The following is a 20,318-nucleotide window of genomic DNA, read 5'->3' as shown; positions in this document are numbered from 1 at the left end:
AATACTTATTTTTATACTTTTAGCTTTTCAAATTGTGACTATTGGGTTTATTTGTTTAAACACACGATATGTAATTTTCAGCTACTAGGGGTCTCTAAATTCTGATGGAGAGTTTGGTAGCATCGTAAAGTAGGGAAGCGTTGGCGTTTGCCATTGCAGTCAGCTTCTCTCGGTTAGGACGACTTTATTGTTAAACTTTCAGAATGTTTTAAACAGGGCCATATACTTCAGAGAGGTCTCTTCATCTCCGAAACAAACTGACCTGTTGATAAAAGCTGCTAAAAACAACGAAAAAAAGCAGTTTTACAGTAAAAACGAGTGTTTTCGTTGGAGGTTAAAGTTAGCTTAGCTTGTTTCTCTGAAAACCTCAGATCCAGACGTCTAATGAATAATACCCTTCATCCGGTTTGAATGTATAGTAAGAAACAACATGGATCTTGAGGGTAAAAATGTACTTAAAACTGGATACAATTTCAATTTATAATGAGTTTCTGGCAGACAACCACAACTCTGATGATTGCACAAAGGAGATACAGGCCACCAAATGAAACGGTTACCTCATAATCTCTGTTCTGAAAATTGTAGGACACATTGGGAAAAATTGAATAACACAACTCAACCAAACATGTTAAATGGGTCTAGTCGTTATTAGACATTTTAAGGTGGAAATTGTACAGATTATGCATATACATTTTATTTTCAAAATCCAATATAGTTGCAGTGTCGGTTGGCTGGGATTTATAAATAATATATATATATATATATTACATAATCAACCACAGGAATGCTGATTTGGTATTAATGTTTGTAGGCAGGAGTAATGATCAGGAACCCTTTCGACCTCATAAATATGAATTTTCTCAGGGAACACTCTACTGTCATCTAATAAATAAATTAGTAAAAGTTAGTTGATATAGCCAAATAAAGAAACATATTTTTTAATGTATTCAAGTAGATGTAAAAGTTCTTCTTGACTTTCATACAATTCAACAATGGGAACTACAGTTCAAAAGCCCTGCTTGAAAAAAAGTCTAGATACGTAGAACACAAGTTCGTTGAGTCGAATTCTTGGAACGGGATTGGCCTTCCAGCGATCTCATTTACTCACTTTTACTTCTTCCCCCCCCCCCCATGCAGGCGTCTGATTGGATTAAAGCCTTAGAAAAGAACATGGCCTGCGGTCAAACGTGCCGTCACCTGTAGAGTCTAGCATTAAAGATCACAACAAGCAGTATGTAAAGTACGTCAACATCTCTACAGGAACTGGTTTTTCTTGAAAATGAAACCGATATATACAAATATGGAAATTGCTTTAGTCCCCTGAAGGAGATTCATGCACCGGTGGAGCTTCTGAACAACCTAGATCTTCCTCTTCTTCAGCCGGCTGTCGCTGAAGACGCTCACCCGCTGGTTCTCTTCTAACTCTTTGATTCTCTGACGCAGAACCGCAATCTCTTTGTTTTTCTCCTCCTGGAAGAACTGCAGCTTCTGAGGGAACACACACACACACACACACACAATATAAGCGGATGAGGGTAGTTTCATATTTAAACTTCGCTCAAATACAAATTTGTACTGAAAAGATTTGAACACATCATCAAAATGTAACTCAATTTAACCTCCATTAGAGTCGCCTGTTTGCTCAGTTATTTAGCCCAACAGGACTGTCCTGCTTGCAGCTATTCACACCTTTAATAACACAGATTTGTTGTTCATGATGTAGCATTGTTACCATAGACTTAACATGTGCCCCCCTTGGCCTTAGGCCGTGATCATCTGTTCCCTTGGACCCCCCCACCAGCAGCTAATGCCTTGCAGAGATAGTACAAGGTGTCATTCCTTTATTTTATAATTCCCTGCTGAGCTGCAATTGACACAGTACTAAACGACTTCTTTGTAGCACAGCACATCTCATGGGATCAGCGCACTTCAAATTAAGTGCTTGTTGGATTACCCGACAGTGTCTGAGACCTCCCTTACACCCACCTTTATAACTTCAGAACTTCAGAGGCTGTCTGTCTCTACTTGGCGAAAGAGAAACATTCGCGCTGTCGCCTCTCACTGTGCAACCTAAATGATGATGGGGCATGCTAGGAAGTAGCTTCTAGGATGTTTCCTAGAAGCTGGGGAATTACAGGATGAGACATCCAGGTTAAATCCAATACAGTTCGCTTTGATCTCAGCGGAAGTAGCGAAAGGTTTAAGGTTCAAATCTCACTCCCCTTGCACGAGTAGACATCACTTTGGCTCATGATGTTCTCCTCATTCTTGCACACACTGCTTGACAGTTGGAAACACGTTCCTGCACCACGGATAGATCACTTTTTACATGTGATTTGTACCTTGTTAGTTAACCTCTGTAATCTTGCACTAATATTTTTCACATTCTATGGACAATTTTGCACTAATGTACATTCTCAAATATTGAAGTGACTGTTATTTTGTATATATTGATTGTTGTGTTTTTACTTAATGTGTGCACATGTAAAAATGTGTCTTTGATTCTGTGTATATACATATCTGCACACATATTTTTTATATATATTTGTTTTTATATTCGGATTGTGGGAAACGGTATTTCGATCTCTGTCTGTACACACAAACTGGAAGATTGACAATAAAGTTGCTTTGAATGATGTAGTGTGTGGGCTGCTCACCCTCTTGAAGACGCTCTGAGGAAGCAGGTTGGAGCCGTGCTGCTGCTGCTGCTGCTGCTGGCTCCACTGAGCTGTACTCTGAACTCTGGCTAGCTTCGCACCAAACTGTCAAAACGTACACAGCAAAACAATCACAAGCTGCTTTAAGAGAAGCTGGACCTTCATATTGGGTAATCATAATCAATAACTGTCCACACTGTCTGTTTTTAAAGCACTTCTTAAAACCCACCTCTTCTCCTTAGTGTATTGAAATATGTTAGATTGTTGCATTTAAAGGTGGGGTCGGCCATTTTGGAGAAACCCGCTCGAGTGCGCTAGAATTTGAAAATACACAACCGGAAAAAATCTGCCACTTCCTTACAGAGCCCCTCCTCCAACACACGGATTTTTTGTCAAAGCACTTAAGATATTCATTGCTATCGGGATGTTAAGAGCATTCCATGGAATATAACAAAAAGTGTTTCTCGAGCCGGTTTCTCAAACTTACCTACCCCACTTTTAAATTGTCTATTGTTATTTACTTGTACTTGTTTTATGGTGTGTGAGCTGTGCTGTGTGATTTGTTTATTTGACTACAGCAGGGCTATCCCTTTGAGTATAATGTTAAAATCTAATCTACTTTTTTAAAGATTTCTTTTTGGGCCAGAGTGCCTTTATTCCAGAGAAGGTGTTACATTGAGAGATAGAGGGGAAGACATTGCCTGAAAACTTCGGTGGGCTCGGGTTTCGAACCCACCTACTAGCTACTGTAGTGACAACTCCTGTCATTGATTGCATCTCTGCGTGAATGATTAGATCATTTCACCTAAATCAAATGAAATGATGTTGATGGTTAAATTAGCTTCACATGTCGGCCTACTGAGTTCCATTTAGATCTCTAAAGGCATTGGGGCTATGTTGTTTGATTGAATTAAACACAATAAATGCACTCCACTGTTGTAGTATTTACTGTATCTGAAGCTCTTAATACGATTGCTCATATTTCAAGCGATCTTTTCCCCGGCCCCTTGCTTTGGATCATCAACCGGGCCCATTCCAAACTAATTGAATAGCCCTGCTGTACAGCACTTTGGTCTGGAGGTTTTAACGTGCTTTATGAATACAGCTGTATTGTATAATAACCTAATACCAGGCTATACTTAATCAATGTGGGTATTACACAACAGTCTTGTCAACTCAGAAAAAAGAAATAGTTTGTGACTTCTTCTTTATGCGTGGTGATATCTCCAGCAGAAGCTTTTTCTTTACCTCCATCTGTAACTTGAGGAGCTCGCTCTGCCTCTCCCTCTCCTGATCCTTCAGCCTCTTCTTCAATTCCCCCAGATCCAGATCCTTTTTCTCCAGAAGAGTCTTTACTTCAGCATCTTTAGCGTCCACTGACAGAAAATATACATATATACATTTTTACTATTTGGGTCTTTTGCCTCTGCTCTCTGATCCTGGTGGCTGACATCATTGTTGTGATGAAGCTCTAATATTGTCACTTTAATATCGCTTGACTGAAAAATGAAGGGAAAGAGGCTTAATACCTTTGCTTACATTAGACATTTAAATATATATATATATATATATATATATAAAAGGACACATCTGACAAAATGTATCAACACGTATGTATCACTCATTCCACTTTTACTGAGTTTTATCTTTTTACCAACATCAATTTTGATAATCTCTATCACATATTCATACATTTTTTTAATTTTAAACCTTTAAATGACAGTTTCTTTAACCCTTATGTTGTGTTCGGGTCTCCCGTGACCCGTTTCAAGTTAAAATTATATAATAACTACTCTCTAGTTTTTTTTATCGGAACAAGGCTTCATGATATCCTCCACAACGGCTATATCAACACTAAAAAACTAATTTTGACAATTTTAGCCAAGTCTGAAGGTCTCTAAAAAGAAAAGTGTATAATTTGGTGTTCGGGTCAGCAGAATTGTTTTGGGGGACTCGGGTTCAAATTTGGCCCAATCAAGATTCTTCTTTGACTTTAGACGCCCCACCCCCTTCACCCACTGTAACAATCATTTACAAAAATGTTTTAAAGATTGTGTTCTAATAGTATATTGTAGTCGGATAACGTAATGATCCACTGTCTTCACTATAGGAAATATGAGTGAATTGAATCACATGTTTTACTTAAATATGTGGTGTAATGTGTTGTGGAACCATACCATTAAATTACAACAGGATTGTACGGTTATGAATGCATAATAAGTTAGTTATGATGTAGTTAAAACAATATTGGATGATAGTCATTATTTGAGTGTTTTGGACTGAGATAAATCATGGGTCAAAATTGACTCGCCATGAACGGTAACAGCTTTCGGACACAACACAAGGGTTGAAAAATATCCCTGGTGTTATGAAAAAAAATTAAATGTAATTATAGTTTGTATACAAAAGCTAGGGGGATTGTTATATTTCAACATATGTTATTATTAGCAACAACATTGATTGAGGAAATGGCTCAGTTTGGTCTCTCTGCTTGAACCCCCTGCTCTGTTGTTTAGTTTGTTTCACATTCTCACACACCCATACATTACTGATTTCTAACTGTCACGGTTGAAATATTGTCCTCTTGTGGTTTGACTTACACTGGTGGAGCCCCTCTCTGCGGGCGTCCTCCACCTCTCTCCTGCTCTGCTGCCTCACGGTCTCTAGCTCCCTCTGGTGTCTCTCTCCTTCTGCTCTCATTTCACCGATGAGCTGCTGAAGCTCAGCTTTTCCATCCTGTTGAAAACCCAACAAAACTAATATATGTATGTCAATGTTATTTATCATTATTGCCTAACAAGTCAAATGTTTTTTTTTCATTCTCTAATGTGGCAACTTTCACGACAACCAATGTTCCCCTTTTGATTCTGACCACCACAAAAATATATTCATACAAAATACACATTGCCACTTTTGTATTTTATCATATATATTTCTTTTTTTCATAAATGTTGTCCCAAAGCTCAAAAAGCTCAACATTCCTTACGTTAATAGTAGGCACACAAACAATTGTATACAACCCAATCAAACGTAAATTCACCTTTAAAACGTCTTTGTACACTCCTGTATTTAATTAACTTAACAATAAATTCCTTTCTTACCTCGGCTGCTCTCTCCTTGTGTTGTTTCAGGCTAGCCATTTCACTCTTCAGTCTCTCGTTCTCCACTACAATATGGACATATTCAGAAGAACCATTATGAAAATCCCTTTATCTAGAAGTATACTATACATAAATGGTGCTGAGTGGTTACTTACAAGTGATAAAAGTGTAATTTTGAATAAATATCACAATTTTCAAAGCACAATTTGAATCAACTGCAGTGCTATTCAATTCAGCTATTCATTGAAAGTAGATTAGAGGACATATTCATTTTTAACTCTTTGTTAAACCTGTACATACATGGGTGCATAGGATTGCTTTTTTTCCCCTGACAAAAGTCAAAGACTGTTTTTTATAGGTAATTGCATTTGTTGGTAGTGGGTTATTGTTCAGACCTCTGAGGTTGCACTGCTCCTGCAGAGTCTGCTGCAGCCGGTTCACTGTGACGAGGAGACTGTCTCTTTCTGCAACAAGTAGACCAATAATTAGCAACTATACATATGTATATCATTGGCTTCTGATATAAAAGAAAACAACTCAATGAGAGACATAAAGCTTATGCCACCACTGAACATTTTTAAGGATGTTAAAATGTATAGCTTGAATTTCTGGAGAAATGTATGTGCAGTCTTCAACAAGGTATTCATTTGTAAAAAGGGAGCAACTATAGAACTACTTGAAAAAAAAAAGTACAATAAGAATATAACAGTTAGCTTTAAGGAGATGAACTATACACATAATGGCAGTCTGTCCAGATGTAGAGTGGAAGAGCTGTGCAGCCGAAATGTGCACAATATACTGAAGAATACTTTCATCAATATGTTATCATTGAACCTCCGGGCAAATAATGCTTCCTATCAGCCCAGCTTTACATTTGCAGAAATTAAGAATTGGATTTCTGAAATATAGAGAAGCAACTGTCGAACATGATGGTGTCGTTCAGCAGATGTACCAGTAGAGGGAGACATACACAAACAGAATCAAGCTCGACAAGGATCTCAGATCTTAGGAAGTAAATACTGTAGTACACAAAAACAAAAACTCACCCTCAATCAGACTTTTCTCTTTGGTCTGATAGAATTTCATTTGTCTACTGGCATCCTCCAGCATGATCTCAAATATGTTATTTTTGCCATTAACCTCTGCAATTTTCTGTTTAAAAAAAAAGTAAAACAAGAGTAAATACATTATACCAACCCACCTATTTATCTATACTGATAGCTGACATCAGGCTCGGGTAGTAATGGTTTACATGTAACGGTTATGTAAATAGGATACATAAAAAGGTCAATATATTCCCTTACAGTTATGTTAAAGAAAGATTGTCTACAGATTACTGGTACATATTTAAAAACAAAGGAATTTCTAGCAAGATTTCAACTTTTCAACGTAAACATACATATGAAACATGACTGTTTTTGACAATATTTTATAACTACGAGACTTTTTTTCACGATATCATTTTACATTTTAGTAACCTTCTCAACTCTGACGTAAATTGACGTTAAACACAAAATAAATAGTAAAACATACATACAAACAAACCAAACATTAGCAGCTAACGATTACCATTAGCTAATGGTAATCATATTCTTTGAACATAACGTTAATAGCGTTCCGTTTTTACTTTGATATTGTCAGAAAATGACGGCGGTTAAAATAACTTTAAGTGTTAATATCAGCCTCATAGATCTCTGTATTTATTTGTATGTGAGAAATAAAAATTATTCAACTTATCCTCAAGTATAACAAAGTGGAACAAACGGTACGACAGGCAAATAAATAAGACGGTAGTCATCCATAATAAGCCCTCAGTGAGTTAGCTAACGTTAGCTTATGTACCTGTTCTAGCAGAGAGAAGTCGTCCATTAACATGTCGAGGAGAACACAGTTGAACTTTATCATTTCCCTAGTTAAAAAGAAAACGGATGTGGGAAAATTAATAGTATTGTATTAATGCTTAAGTTCCAATGTTAAGTCAGATAAAAACAATAGTAGCTAGCTGTTGGCAACACAATTAAGCTAGCCCTTTCCTGCACGCGCAGGTTATGTTAATCATGTGGTTAACAACGCATCCGGGTACTTTACCTCTACGCAAGGCCACGCCCCTTTTAGATAATAGATAAATATAAACATTTTTTATTGGGTTATATTATTTGGGGTTAAGACCTTCTTATTATACATCCATGGTTAAGACCTATGGTTAAGACGTACATTATCAGAATAAGTGAGAAATGGATTTAACTTCTGTTAGACAGCCATATGCCATACATGTTTGCATACATTCACAGTAAATATTTATTCAGTATGATAGCTGTCTTAACAGAAGTTAAATTCATTTCTCATTTATTCTGACAATGTACTTAACCCCAAATAAAATAACCCAATAAAAAGAGTTGTTAAATAATAGTGAAGTCACGTTGTAATAACAATAACTCATCTCTCTCGAGTTTTCTTTTTGAGCTTTGCTAAAAGCCACTGTGTCAACTGTCCATCTTGTGTTGCCGTCCGGAGTTGTCCAATATGGCGGACCATCTCGGGAGGGACTGCGCCACTCTATTTGAATGGCGGTAAATACAAATTCTCAAGATTTCGGTAATCACAGAACATTTACTGAACGGTTGTTTATATAGACGTATATACATCATGCATAGCATTCATCACTGAAATTCATTATTAGTATTAAGCAAAGGAAGATGCTCATAGGATGTTACTGTAAATGCATTAACTTTTACTTACATTGAATGTAAATGATAGACCTAGTGCAATGCTGCAACATGTAGGCCTACTTAAAAAAAGCTATTTATTCTACTACTGAAGGCTATTATTCATCCTTACACCATAGACTGTATATATAAAGCCTTACACTCGTAACATAAATGATACAGTCGCCTGTGTACTCTAGCTGATATTAAGACAGACACATAGCAAAAGTATAAAGTTGTTTATTTGTAACACGTTGAACAGTTAAAATACAATAACTATACAAATGTTACACTGATGACCATGTAACCCTAATTTATCATTTGCATTAAATGCGCTGTCAGCCCGACAACAACTACAAACCTTTATAGTCCATGCAGTGAAAAAGAAATACTGATTGAGCTTGCAACTGACAACCCAAAATCTATTTTAGCTGTCTGCTCTAAAACACAGTTAGGAAAATAAATAGTAATGACATTGAAGTAATTATCATCTAATAGCCTATAATATGTTTCATTTGATGCGTTACACATTTATAGGTCTTGCTTTTTTTTTTTTTTTTTGGAGTTCAAGTGTTGGAAACCATATGATATTTGAACCCCAATACGTTTTAGTGTTAAAAATAATACAATTGTGGCATTTATTGAAAGGAATGAAAACAATATGAAAAACCACAAAATATGGCACATGATATATCACAGAGTAATTCCATCTGAATGTATTGTATCACAAAGTAGCCTTTGATATGTACAACATTATAGGAACGAAGCATATAAAAGTAAAATGAAATGTTTACATCAACATTGAATGAAATTACTACCACTAATGTCAAAAATGGGAAGTAAACAACCATCAACTTTGCAAAACCTGCAACAACGAAACTGCATTGTCAAAACCGTTTTAAATGAAACATATTTTTACATATTTATGAACGTTTGTATAACAATTCTTTTTCGGAAATCCGCTCAGGAAAGACGTTGAAATGGGTCAAACTAACTAATGATTTTTACCCATGAAACCACTGTTCATGTCCCTGGTGAAACTTTAAGTCGACGTTTACATAATTAAATTGGCGTTCGTAATGTAAAACGCAAGAACAAATACTTATTTTAAGGTAAACCATGATGCTTTTTTTTTTAACCCAACAAAAATACTATGTTGCCTAAATTTACTCAAGCAGTTTTGTAGCGTAATTAATTTTTCAATACACAATGTTAACAGCATGTTAACATCTACGATTGTAATCCGCTGAAGATATGTTGCTTCCCTTGAAACAATTGAAAATGCAGCTATGGGTTGCTCTGCAGATCCACATCTGTTTGGGCTAAGCGCCAAAATCAAACACTGAAAAAAATCTGGTGAAGACAGTGGAGCAATTAGCTATTAAAGAGTCAGATATTTTTTTGTGAGTGAATATTGGACTTACATTCATCAACAGGACAAAACACAACTGCAAATAAAGGATAGAGTTTCCCTTTGCCATTTCCACACCGGCAGTCAAGCATATTGTTATGTTCTCTTCCTCCCTCATAGCAAACTTCCAACTAAACTGTTACAGCCCGTCAGAGGAAGCAACACGAGGTCAGAGGTGAAGGCAGGACAGGAGCACAAGCAACCCACAGACTATTTTAGGACACCTGACATTCAATACTCTTGGGAGAGCAAATCGTTTCCCAAGCTTGTCTCTGCCTTCCATTGATTTAGATGAAAACTTTGAACATGTCAGAGGTGATCTATGGTGTTACGCTTCCCAAAAGTTCAGGGGTAAGATAGCCGCCTGGTGTCGGCACGATTTTTGGGATTATGAGCTGGGGGGGAGGTGTCGAGTTCGGGGTGAGTAAGAGGCTGTACTGCCTGTTAACGCACCCCACCACGGTGTAGACGGGAGCAGGGGGAAGAGGACACACGGTGGTGGTATCTGATTTGTGGTAAGGCGACAGGGATGGGGTTGAACTTGAGTACCCTGCTATCTGGCAGGGTTCACCCATGTCTCCTGAGGACACCCTGGGGCTCCTTTTACCAGCATTGAGCTCAGAGGTGTAGCCTCCATGATCTGGATTCACCACCAGGAACTGCAACTCTGTGTTTTCTTTCTTTTTCTCCAACAAGATTCCTTTCTCTCTGTCTTTACTCGTGCTTTGTCCCACCTCTGTCTGGTCCTCGGGTGACAGCAGCACCTTGCCAGATGACCTCACTTCACTCACCTGGGTGTACAACGCTTCTCTACCTGGCGCTGCAAAACAATGCTCCCCGGCGTTGGGGTTTGGGACGTGCGAGCTTGTCTGTTCTGAATCTCTGCTTTCGGTAAGATTCGGGATTAGAGGAATGAAAGGAGAGGGCTCCGGTTCGCAGGGGAGGTCCGGATCGCAGCAGCTGGCCCGGCCCGAGTCGTCGTCTCTGAAGCCGATGGAGAGGGGGGAGCAGTTGGAGGTCAGGGAGCGCTCCATGAGACAGTCTGTGTCCAGGTCCGTCAGTCTGTCGCTCTGCTCCTCGATGTCCAGATCGATGAACTCCACCCAGGGGTCTTTGTTGTACAGCTCCGACCTCAGATCAGGGTAGCCACCCAGGATGGATCTCAGCTCCCTAAGCTTCCCTTTCTGAGAGATTAAGAGAAAAAAGAGTTGATAAGAGAGTAAGTTCAGATGGTAAAGTATTTAGAGGCCAAACGCTAATAATTTGGGTGAAAAAAAAAAATCCCACATCCGACAACCCAACTATCTTGTTAAATGTTCTGAGACCAAATCGAAAACAGTGCAATGTTGTTGATATTTTCCATGGAGTGAGTTATTCAGCCAACCAAAATAGTTGAGGTTGAAGTGTGATGTAGGTGAAAAAATCCTTTATAGGTCAAAAATAAAAGTTGGGTCTGAAAATGGCTTCTCTTATGCATTTTAAGTTACAAATGTCACTAAAACACAGTGCAAGACAATAAGGACAAATAAAGATATGTGGCTTTGAATACCTTGAGTAGTTCAGGGTCAATTCCACTTATTTTGGGTCCAGGAACAGGAGGCAAAAGAATAACCATCAACCTTAGGGAAGGAAGAAACAAAGGACAAATGTAACAACTAGCTTTATACCTTACATTAAATAAGTCATTTGTGACATTGATATGTGTACAAAGGGCATTATCTTTAGTTAGACTCATGCATTGAGAAGTAAGTTGCCTTTCCCTTTAATAAACGCCATAACTGGACTCTGCCCATGAAGTAAAGTTGTTGTGTGTCATCCTGGATTAACAGCTTACCTATTTGTGTCATATCAATTAGACAGTAGCTAAATGCCTAACTCACTCAGTGAGACAGGTTTCGCAATCTCCAGCTTTGTATAATCTTAAATGTTGTTCAGCAGTTCAGTCAAGTGCGATAAAAGAATATTCGCACAAGCTTCAACATGAACCTCAAGCTCTCCATTGTTCATTCAGTGAGTGTAGAGGCCTGATGCTTTATCTCCGCTCAAAGTTGAGACTAGACTTATTTTGCAACATTTGTACTTTGACCAGGCCCTACTGTAAATACTTGCACCAAAATATTTTATATTTTACTGACATGGTTATATTACCAAATGGTTAGAACAAGGTCCTTTGGTAGTTCCTGCACCTAAATATTGGGAAACTAGACAGTGGAATTTGCTACCTTTCCCACAAAAAAAAGCTTGTTTTAAGGGTCGACACTCAAGGTGATACACCATGATATCACCATGAGTTCCCCTGTTGTTCACTTATATTAAACCAATTAAGTTTGAATCAGGTTTTCTGAAATGACATCTTAAGAGGCGCGAAAAGGCCTTTTAATGCTTGCTTTTGGTGAATTTAGTAGAAAAGTCAGAAACCAATTAGACAAACTTAGTAAATATACACTTGCAGAACAATCATTTGAACATGGGATGAAGCCGGGTTGAAATATAGTGCTTAATTGTTGCCATGTTAGATTTAAAAAGGTTTTTATAGATTTTTTACATGAAAATATCTCCGTGTCATACTACATCAATAAGAAAATAATGGCAACAACCATAAACAAATTAACAATTTTGGCTCAGATTAAGAGAAAAATGCGATACATATGCAAAGAGGGCCTTTTTGAAAGTAATTTAGGATAAATATAAAAGACAGTTAGGCTCAGTTAGTAAAACAAATAACTACATATGAATATTGGTTGATGATCCTTATTCTCAAAATTGACCCTTGCATGAAAAAGCAATGTTTTATTATTTGAAAATTAGTACAGAAATCATTTGTTCGTTATAGAATGAACTGTAAAAAGTTTTCTGGTGTATGTCTTTGTATAAACTTTGCCTGCAGATCTTGTTTAATTAAATCAAGTCTGTTTTTATTATGTTTTTTTCTGCCAGTGAGATCTCTCCTTCGACTGGAAACAGTTTTATTTCTTTTAGTTTCTGTTTATTGTTAAAGTTATTATCATTAACATTGCTCTCAAGTTGTTTCAGGGTGTCTTAAAAAGTATTAAAAGTTGATAAATCAATTTAGCGAAAATTAAGGCTATTAAAAAGTATTAAACGGCATTTTCCAAGGTTTTACATTTTGTAGCTTGTTTTCAATAAGTATATAAATGGTCCAAAGAGGTTGTATTCTACAGTCTGCCTGAATGTAATCATTGCGTAGGTGTGTAGTGTGATTCTGTGTAGTTTATTTATGGCATCTCGTTGGGTTTGACGTCATCTGAACAGGACATCGCACGCTCACTGCTTGATAGCGCGCCAAGGTCCGTTTACGCCGGTTGTTAAACAACATCGTTATGGGGAAATGCAAGTCTGCGTCCAAACGGTTGGAAGATAAGGAGGAAGGAAGTGTGTCGCCAAGGTAACCAGTTAGAACTCGAAGTAGCGATGAGGTCTTATAATGTATGGAAAGGGTCTTAAAAGGTATTACATTTGACTTCAGGATTCCTGCATATACCCTGTGTATGTGTGGATTTGGGATCATGGGGTAGCGAATAAAGGGGATCCTAGTAAAAAAACAACAACAAAATAACAAGAAAGCAATAGAAAAAAACAGACTTGACTTCAGACATCAGTACGAACATTGCAGAGCATGTTCAACACTTTTGAATAGCGAGCCTATCGAGGTCCACAGCCCACAGTGTGCCGTTCCCACACAGAAACACTGACACTGCTCAATACTTACTTTTCTTGCTGGGAGATGATAACCAACATCAGGATGGTGACTAAACACAGGGCCCCGAAGATGAGCAAGGCCAGCACTGGGAATCCAGACACCACTGAAAAGGACATTTTCAATGAATATAAAACATCAAAGTATCAAATCACTGACTTACATAACTTTGCTGGTTCAATGTGTTCTCTTATTTGCGTAATGGCTCAGTCCTTGAGACAGAAACTGCTTCAAAGAAATGACTCAGGCGCTTATTCAGACTCCAGACAGATGAAAGAGTGTCCTCACATTTACTTTATGAGGTTTCTTTATGAGAACCTGTATTAGACCTGAAGACACCTGGCTTCCTCCAGTTAAAGGAAAGCTGGATTGAATTAAGTACGGTTGTGTTAAATAGTTATCCGGTAATCAAATAATAAGATGTGTTCTGCATTAGAGGTTGAAAAAATACTCAGACTTTTAACTTAAGTAAAAGTACCTTTGTCTTAACATATTCCACTATAAGTAACAGTTCTGAATTCTACACGTTACTTAAGTATATGTACAGAGGTATTAAAAGCATGTTGTACTTTGAGTGCAGAATGGCCCTTTTGGAAGTATCATATTATTATAGAATATTATATTATTTAGTTTTATCACTTACATATACATTTCAGAGGAATTAAAAACTGTTGGAAACAGTTTTCTTTTTAAAAAACTGGGTTTATTTACCTTTTTGTACATATAGAAAATGTCATCCGTTTTATATGCAGGAAATAGCCGGTAAGTATGAGTGTCAAATAAATGTAGTGCAATAAAAAGGTACATAATGAAGTGGATTAAATCACATTGGTTTTCTCATACAGCATCTCTGTATAGTATGTGTATTCACTCTCTGTCCTACACGGCTTGTTGGAGCTCCTCCCCCCCCCCCCTCCCTCCCTATGAGCCCACTGTGCTCTGATGTGTGATTATGTGTTACAATGGCGTTTGCTAGCAACCAGAAAATGACACCAGCAATGACAAACAGATGAGAATGCTGCGTGGGGTCTGGGTGCCGTGTTGGCGGGACGTTGTGGGTAATAACCGGAAAAGCATGACAAGGGACCTTTAAGCGATGCTAGCTGCATGGTTGGTCACTCAGTAAGTCCACCACTGAAATGTCTCATGATGTAATTCAGAACTCATTCAATTCATGAGTTCAGTTATCTTTTTGTCAGCCCAAATACTTTGATTTATGACCAAACATCTGCAAATCGGCCAGCATTTTCCATCGACCGCAAGTTTACAAATGTTGGCAAGCTAACACTCTAAACTGATATAATTCTGGTAACTGTTTTTATCCATAAATAAACACAATCTATGGTGGACATCTTAGTTTAGGTACAACAAATGGAGGTACATCTTAAATGTATTAATTAAAGTGGATTCACTTGAATTTTCTTTCGGGATATGGACTTGTCTTATGTCTTTAAAAGAAAAGGGAAACATTGAACTGATTGCTCTTCTGCTTGTTTTTTTTTGCTTGTGTTTCTGCATTGCTTCAGGTAAATGTTGGTCACAGTGTGTGTGTGATCACAAGGATAACTACATAACATCAACAAACTATTTTTCATTTTATGATTCTGAAGCTCAGCAGAAAAAGTGGAGCTGTTAGATAAACTCTTAGCCGGAATACTGAAAGGTTTATTCAGGGTGACAAGGACGTTCAGCTGCAGCCTCACAGCTAAAATGTAGAAAGACGTATATAAAAGCAATTATGGTCAGCCTGAATGCAGTGAGTGTTAACCTTTAGATGGTACGTGTACGATGACAGACTCGCTGAACTCCCCAAACAGTTTCCCAGCCAGCATTTTACACCGAACACGGATCTCATGATTGGCATTGGTTTGAAGCCCAAAAATGGAGCGACGTGTGCTCTTCACAAGGTCGACCTGTAAAAAAGTAGATCAATCAGTCTATAGTCGGATATTTCAAATCAAATGTACATAGGTTGTACATTTTTAGTTGTAATTCACACACTAAAATATAACACGCACCATTTCCCACTGGTCAGAGATGGCGTTGCGGTACTCAACCTCGTACTGCAGCGTCATCCATCCCATCTTCACGTCGGCGGATTGAGGAGGATTCCAGCTCAGCATGATGTCAAAGCTAGTGCCAGTCACACTCACATTTAGCAGAGTCCAGTTCAGGCCTACTGGAGGGTCCGGCTCCACTGCAGGCCAAAAAATAGAAGCTTTATCCTCAGCATGGTATTATCAACAAACTTCTCTTTTAACTAAACTCTATACGTACACATAGATCCATTCAATCAATACATGGGATGTGGATGCTAAACTTTGGAACACTTTTTAAAATGTCTGTATCTTTCCACTAGTCTAAAATAAGATGTTACAATATACATATCCATTATTTAACCAGGTCAAAGTCTTACTTAGATATGAAATGTAATTTTTAAGAGTGACATGGCTAAGATAATCATTATAATCATCAATACACAGAAAAATACAACAGTAAAGCACCACAGATGAATGAGCAAAAAATGCAGTTAATATGCAATATTCAAAAAGACACGCACACTTTTTAAACCATCAAGATCAATCAGATTGGTCAACAGAGCTATTTCTCGATGTTTTAAAATGGAATAGTAATCATCTCTGTCAATATCAGGCCTAGATCTGTCTAACCTTGAGGACAAATATCTATATAATTATAGTGTCTATGCACAGATTACAAAGAACCAGCCCAAGGAAAGATTTACTTATAAAACCAATGAAAGTCTACAAGCATACAAAGAACACCACTGAGCAGCATTAGCATAAAGAAAAACAGTGGTGTACGCATTTCACTTCAAACGCCAGTTAAAAACGGTATTTATTTTTCTGAGAATATGGACAAAAGCATGGGTACTTTACCAGGTTGCAAACAAATCCTTTGATACGAAAGTCTTGCATGGGTTTTTATTTTCTACCAACATTCTGTTTGGATCGTGACAGGCGTGCAGTTCACTCACCGATGTCTTGAAGTTCGAAGCGGATCTCGTCATATATGATGTCTTGATCCCTCGAGTGCAGTTGGACTCGGTAATCTAACCAGACGGATGTGTGGCTCTGGTTGAAAAAGCACTGGTTTGGCCTGTCTGTGCTGTAGTGAGGACACTCCCTCCACTCCACAGGAGGAGTGTGGGGGAGTCTGCAAACGAGGAAGACACCAGTTGTTTAAAAAAAAAAACTGCATGGAAATGACGGGAATTACTTTGTTCAGTCCGATAATCTACTCGAAGCAGTTCCTAAATATTTTACAGACACATATATATTAGATTATTCTAAGACCAGTAGTGGAGCTTTATGTAAATGTAAGCCTGCCTTGAATGCGATTCTCAGTCGCATGTCATGGGGTTGTTCAAATAAAAAGTATATATCCTCTGGGGGGGGCGGGTCATTGCTCAGTACATTTTATGCCACTCTGCCAATTACATCACGAGATATCTTGCAGACAACGTGGAACATTTGGCCTAAGGGGAGTGGTAGAGATCATAACAAAATCTGTAAATACATATTTAAACAAATACATTTCCCTGTTTGAAAATACTGGACAAATCAGTTTGGGAGAAACTATTTTCCCTCTCCATTAATTTGAAGCTTTTGGTTTGCATTTCTAAAGTCACTTACCCATCAATTTGTTGTTTTACATTTGCTGAAATTATCACATTAGCATGAATAGTTAAAGGGGACCTATCATGCAAAATTCACTTTTGTACGTCTTTTATACATACATATAGGGAACTCACCAAGTGTCACCAAGTGTCACCAAGTGTCAGAAAACAAAACCCTCTCTTTTCCTCCGTACCCAAATCTCTAAAAACGGGGCTGCAACGGATCTGATACAGATTTGAAATATCTCTGGCGTCAGAAACGAGGAGCTCCGCCTATATGGGCAACTCTCCACCTATCAGGAGAAGACAGCCACGGCCATTGCCGTTCGAAAGCGCTGGAGACTGTAGTACATATGCCTGGCCTGTAGGTGGCGCTGTAGTCTGCCACAAAAGCAGCGAAGAAGACTTCTCAGATTCAGCCCTTGCAAAAACAGGGCTAAAAAAGAGCAAATAGAGCGAAATGAGGCATGGCTAAAATGCATGATCTGTTTGGTATTTTGAAAAATGGCCCTACAATATATTATTAAAATATAGCATGGTCCACTTTAAATAAAATAAAAAATCTTCAAATTTCTTTCCGTTTTTTATCTGGACGTTCATTTCCTATGATTCACAGAAAGAGCATTGCTCGGTTATCAAAGTGTTCCTCCTTACTGTTTGGTGATGTAGAATAAGCGCAGGTTTCTCGGCTCGGAGACGCTTCTGGAAGTGCCGACACTCCAACTGCAGCGGAAAGTCTCCATATTGTTGGAGACGCAGCCCGTGAGGTGTGGGTTTTCCTGGGGGAAACCTGCAGAGGGAGAGAAACATCCATATTAGTTTTCCCTGTTTTATTTTGTCCCGTCAAACATCTGTCTCTGGTTTCCTGTTTTATTTTGAAAAGTGTTCACCCCCAGTCTTGTCTGTTGCTTCCTGTCTCTGTGTTCCCTCCCGCTTGATCACCCGATTGTGTTCACCTTGTGCCCCTGTGTTTTCTCCTCCCTCCCCACCTGTGTCTTGTTCGTGGGATTAGTCTTGTGTGTCTTGAAGTCGTTGGAAGGATTTTGTTCTGTGGGATTTAATGGTTTGCCTTGCCATATTTTACTTTGTTGCCTGGCCTAGTTCTGCAATTAAAGGATTATTTGATTTTCAACCAACCTTCTGCATTTGGGTCCTGTCTACCTTGCCCTCCAGCCGTGACAAAACATTTCATTCTTTTAAAGAGGCAAAAATGTACAATGCTTTATGTTCAACTGTTGTGAATTGACACATGTATACACAACCATGGCTTCCATTGGTTTCTGTGTTTGGGTCCAACTGCTTGCCATACCCTGTAACCCCAAAATGTTGACCCACATCTACTGTAGGATTTACAGTATGCTGATTATGGATAAGTAAGTCATACAATCCTGCTTCAAATAATCCAAACTATGCCTTTATTTGTTCGTTTTTTTGACAAGTACAATGGCTTACATTTTTAGGAGTATTTAGGCATATATGTGGTTGGATTCACTCAGTATAAACTGTTCAGTGTTACTATGATCATAGAGCCAAATACTCGAACATGATTCTTGTTTTATTTTGTGATTCAGATGATCAGCAGTAGTATGGAGGGGGCTGTTAGATAAACTCTTAGCCGGAACACTGAAAGGTTTATTCATGGTGACAAGGACGTTCAGCTGCAGCCTCTGGGGTGTAACGTACAATTGAAAACACTTTCATAACAGCTTTTTTCATCCAGACTTTATTCAGTGAGTGTTTACCTTCAGATGGTACAAATACAGACTGGCTGAACTCCCCAAACTGTTCCCCAGCCAGCATTTTGCATCGAACCCGAATCTCATGATTGCCGTTAGTTTGAAACCCGAGAATAGAGTGATATGTGCTCTTCAAAAGGCCGTCCTGTGGTAAGAAAACAAGGTTTGAACATCAGAGGAAGTGGAACAGCTAAATTATCTTATTTTCATCTTATCTCATTCCTTTTAATTTTCTAAGAAACATTCACAATCAATGTATCAAAGTCAAGGTCAACTTTATTGTCAATCTTTCAGTTTGTGTGTACAGACAGAGAGATCGAAATGCCGTTTCCCACAATCCCGAATACAAAAATATAATATGTATATCCTATATATACACAATCAACAGACACATGTTTACATATGCACACATTAAGATAAAAACACAACAATCAATAAATACAAAAATAACAGTCACTTCAATATCTTTGGGAATGTACATTAGTGCCAGATTGTCCATAGCAGCGTAAAAAGTGTCTGGTGCTGGAATTAAGTGTCAAACACCTACCGCTTTCCACTGGTCAGAGATGGCGTTGCGGTACTGGACCTCGTACTGCAGCGTTATCCATCCCATATCTGCAGATGGAGGCGGCTTCCAGCTCAGAATGACGTCATAGTTATTGTCGGTCACAATTCGCAGAGTCCAGTTCAGGCCCACCGGGGGATCTGGGCGCGCTGCAGGCGAAAACAAAAGAGTTTTAAAGGTCACCTATTATGCAAAATCCACTTGTTCATGTCTTTTATACATCAACATGTGTCCCCTCTTCTTCATGTCTTTTATACATCAACATGTGTCCCCTCTTCTTCATGTCTCTTCTACATCAACATGTGTCCCCTCTTCTTCATCAACATGTGTCCCCTCTTCTTCATGTCTTTTATACATCAACATGTGTCCCCTCTTCTTCATGTCTTTTATACATCAACATGTGTCCCCTCTTCTTCATGTCTCTTCTACATCAACATGTGTCCCCTCTTCTTCATGTCTCTTCTACATCAACATGTGTCCCCTCTTCTTCATGTCTCTTCTCCATCAACATGTGTCCCCTCTTCTTCATGTCTCGTCTATATCAACATGTGTCCCCTCTTCTTCATGTCTCTTCTACATCAACATGTGTCCCCTCTTCTTCATGTCTCTTCTCCATCAACATGTGTCCCCTCTGTGGAAAGAGACTCTGGAAGTTTCAGGAACAAAGATTCTCTCTCTTTTTGTCCTGATCCATTTCTATAAAAACCTGTCTGAAAATGAGCTGATCAGATTTTGGCCACTTTGTGATGTCATAAAGGCATCGGCTTGTGTAACCATTAGCCAATCAG

At 38.4% G+C, this 20,318-nt stretch overlaps 2 protein-coding genes across 3 annotated transcripts in view; both read right to left on the bottom strand.

The window, feature by feature from the left end:
* Positions 1–553: 553 nt before the first annotated feature.
* On the bottom strand, positions 554–7,775 carry LOC117542924 (coiled-coil domain-containing protein 152-like). The gene is made up of 8 exons (XM_034210808.1): positions 7,601–7,775; positions 6,805–6,910; positions 6,154–6,222; positions 5,759–5,823; positions 5,258–5,393; positions 3,906–4,033; positions 2,658–2,762; positions 554–1,488 (listed from the first exon to the last, which is right to left on the bottom strand). Exons 1-8 carry the CDS (start codon positions 7,661–7,663, stop codon positions 1,360–1,362), a joined length of 801 nt encoding a protein of 266 aa, XP_034066699.1. The 5' UTR covers positions 7,664–7,775; the 3' UTR covers positions 554–1,359.
* Positions 7,776–8,687: 912 nt separating this feature from the next.
* Positions 8,688–20,318, bottom strand: part of LOC117542923 (growth hormone receptor-like) — a 29,875-nt gene continuing 18,244 nt past the window's right edge. For both annotated transcript variants that reach the window (XM_034210807.1, XM_034210806.1), the window contains exons 5-13: positions 19,513–19,679; positions 18,972–19,110; positions 17,884–18,019; positions 16,588–16,766; positions 15,611–15,789; positions 15,361–15,505; positions 13,605–13,698; positions 11,424–11,493; positions 8,688–11,058 (exon numbers count right to left, since the gene is read on the bottom strand). In XM_034210807.1, coding sequence (XP_034066698.1) covers positions 10,195–11,058; positions 11,424–11,493; positions 13,605–13,698; positions 15,361–15,505; positions 15,611–15,789; positions 16,588–16,766; positions 17,884–18,019; positions 18,972–19,110; positions 19,513–19,679 — 1,973 coding nt within the window. In that variant the 3' untranslated portion in view covers positions 8,688–10,194. The remainder of the gene's footprint in view (positions 11,059–11,423; positions 11,494–13,604; positions 13,699–15,360; positions 15,506–15,610; positions 15,790–16,587; positions 16,767–17,883; positions 18,020–18,971; positions 19,111–19,512; positions 19,680–20,318) is intronic.

The sequence above is a fragment of the Gymnodraco acuticeps genome, unplaced genomic scaffold (genome assembly GCF_902827175.1).
Source record: "Gymnodraco acuticeps unplaced genomic scaffold, fGymAcu1.1, whole genome shotgun sequence".
Taxonomy (NCBI): Eukaryota; Metazoa; Chordata; class Actinopteri; order Perciformes; family Bathydraconidae; genus Gymnodraco; species Gymnodraco acuticeps.
The sequence above is the reverse complement of the archived record's forward strand: the minus strand, read 5'-3'. Positions and strand labels throughout refer to the sequence as shown.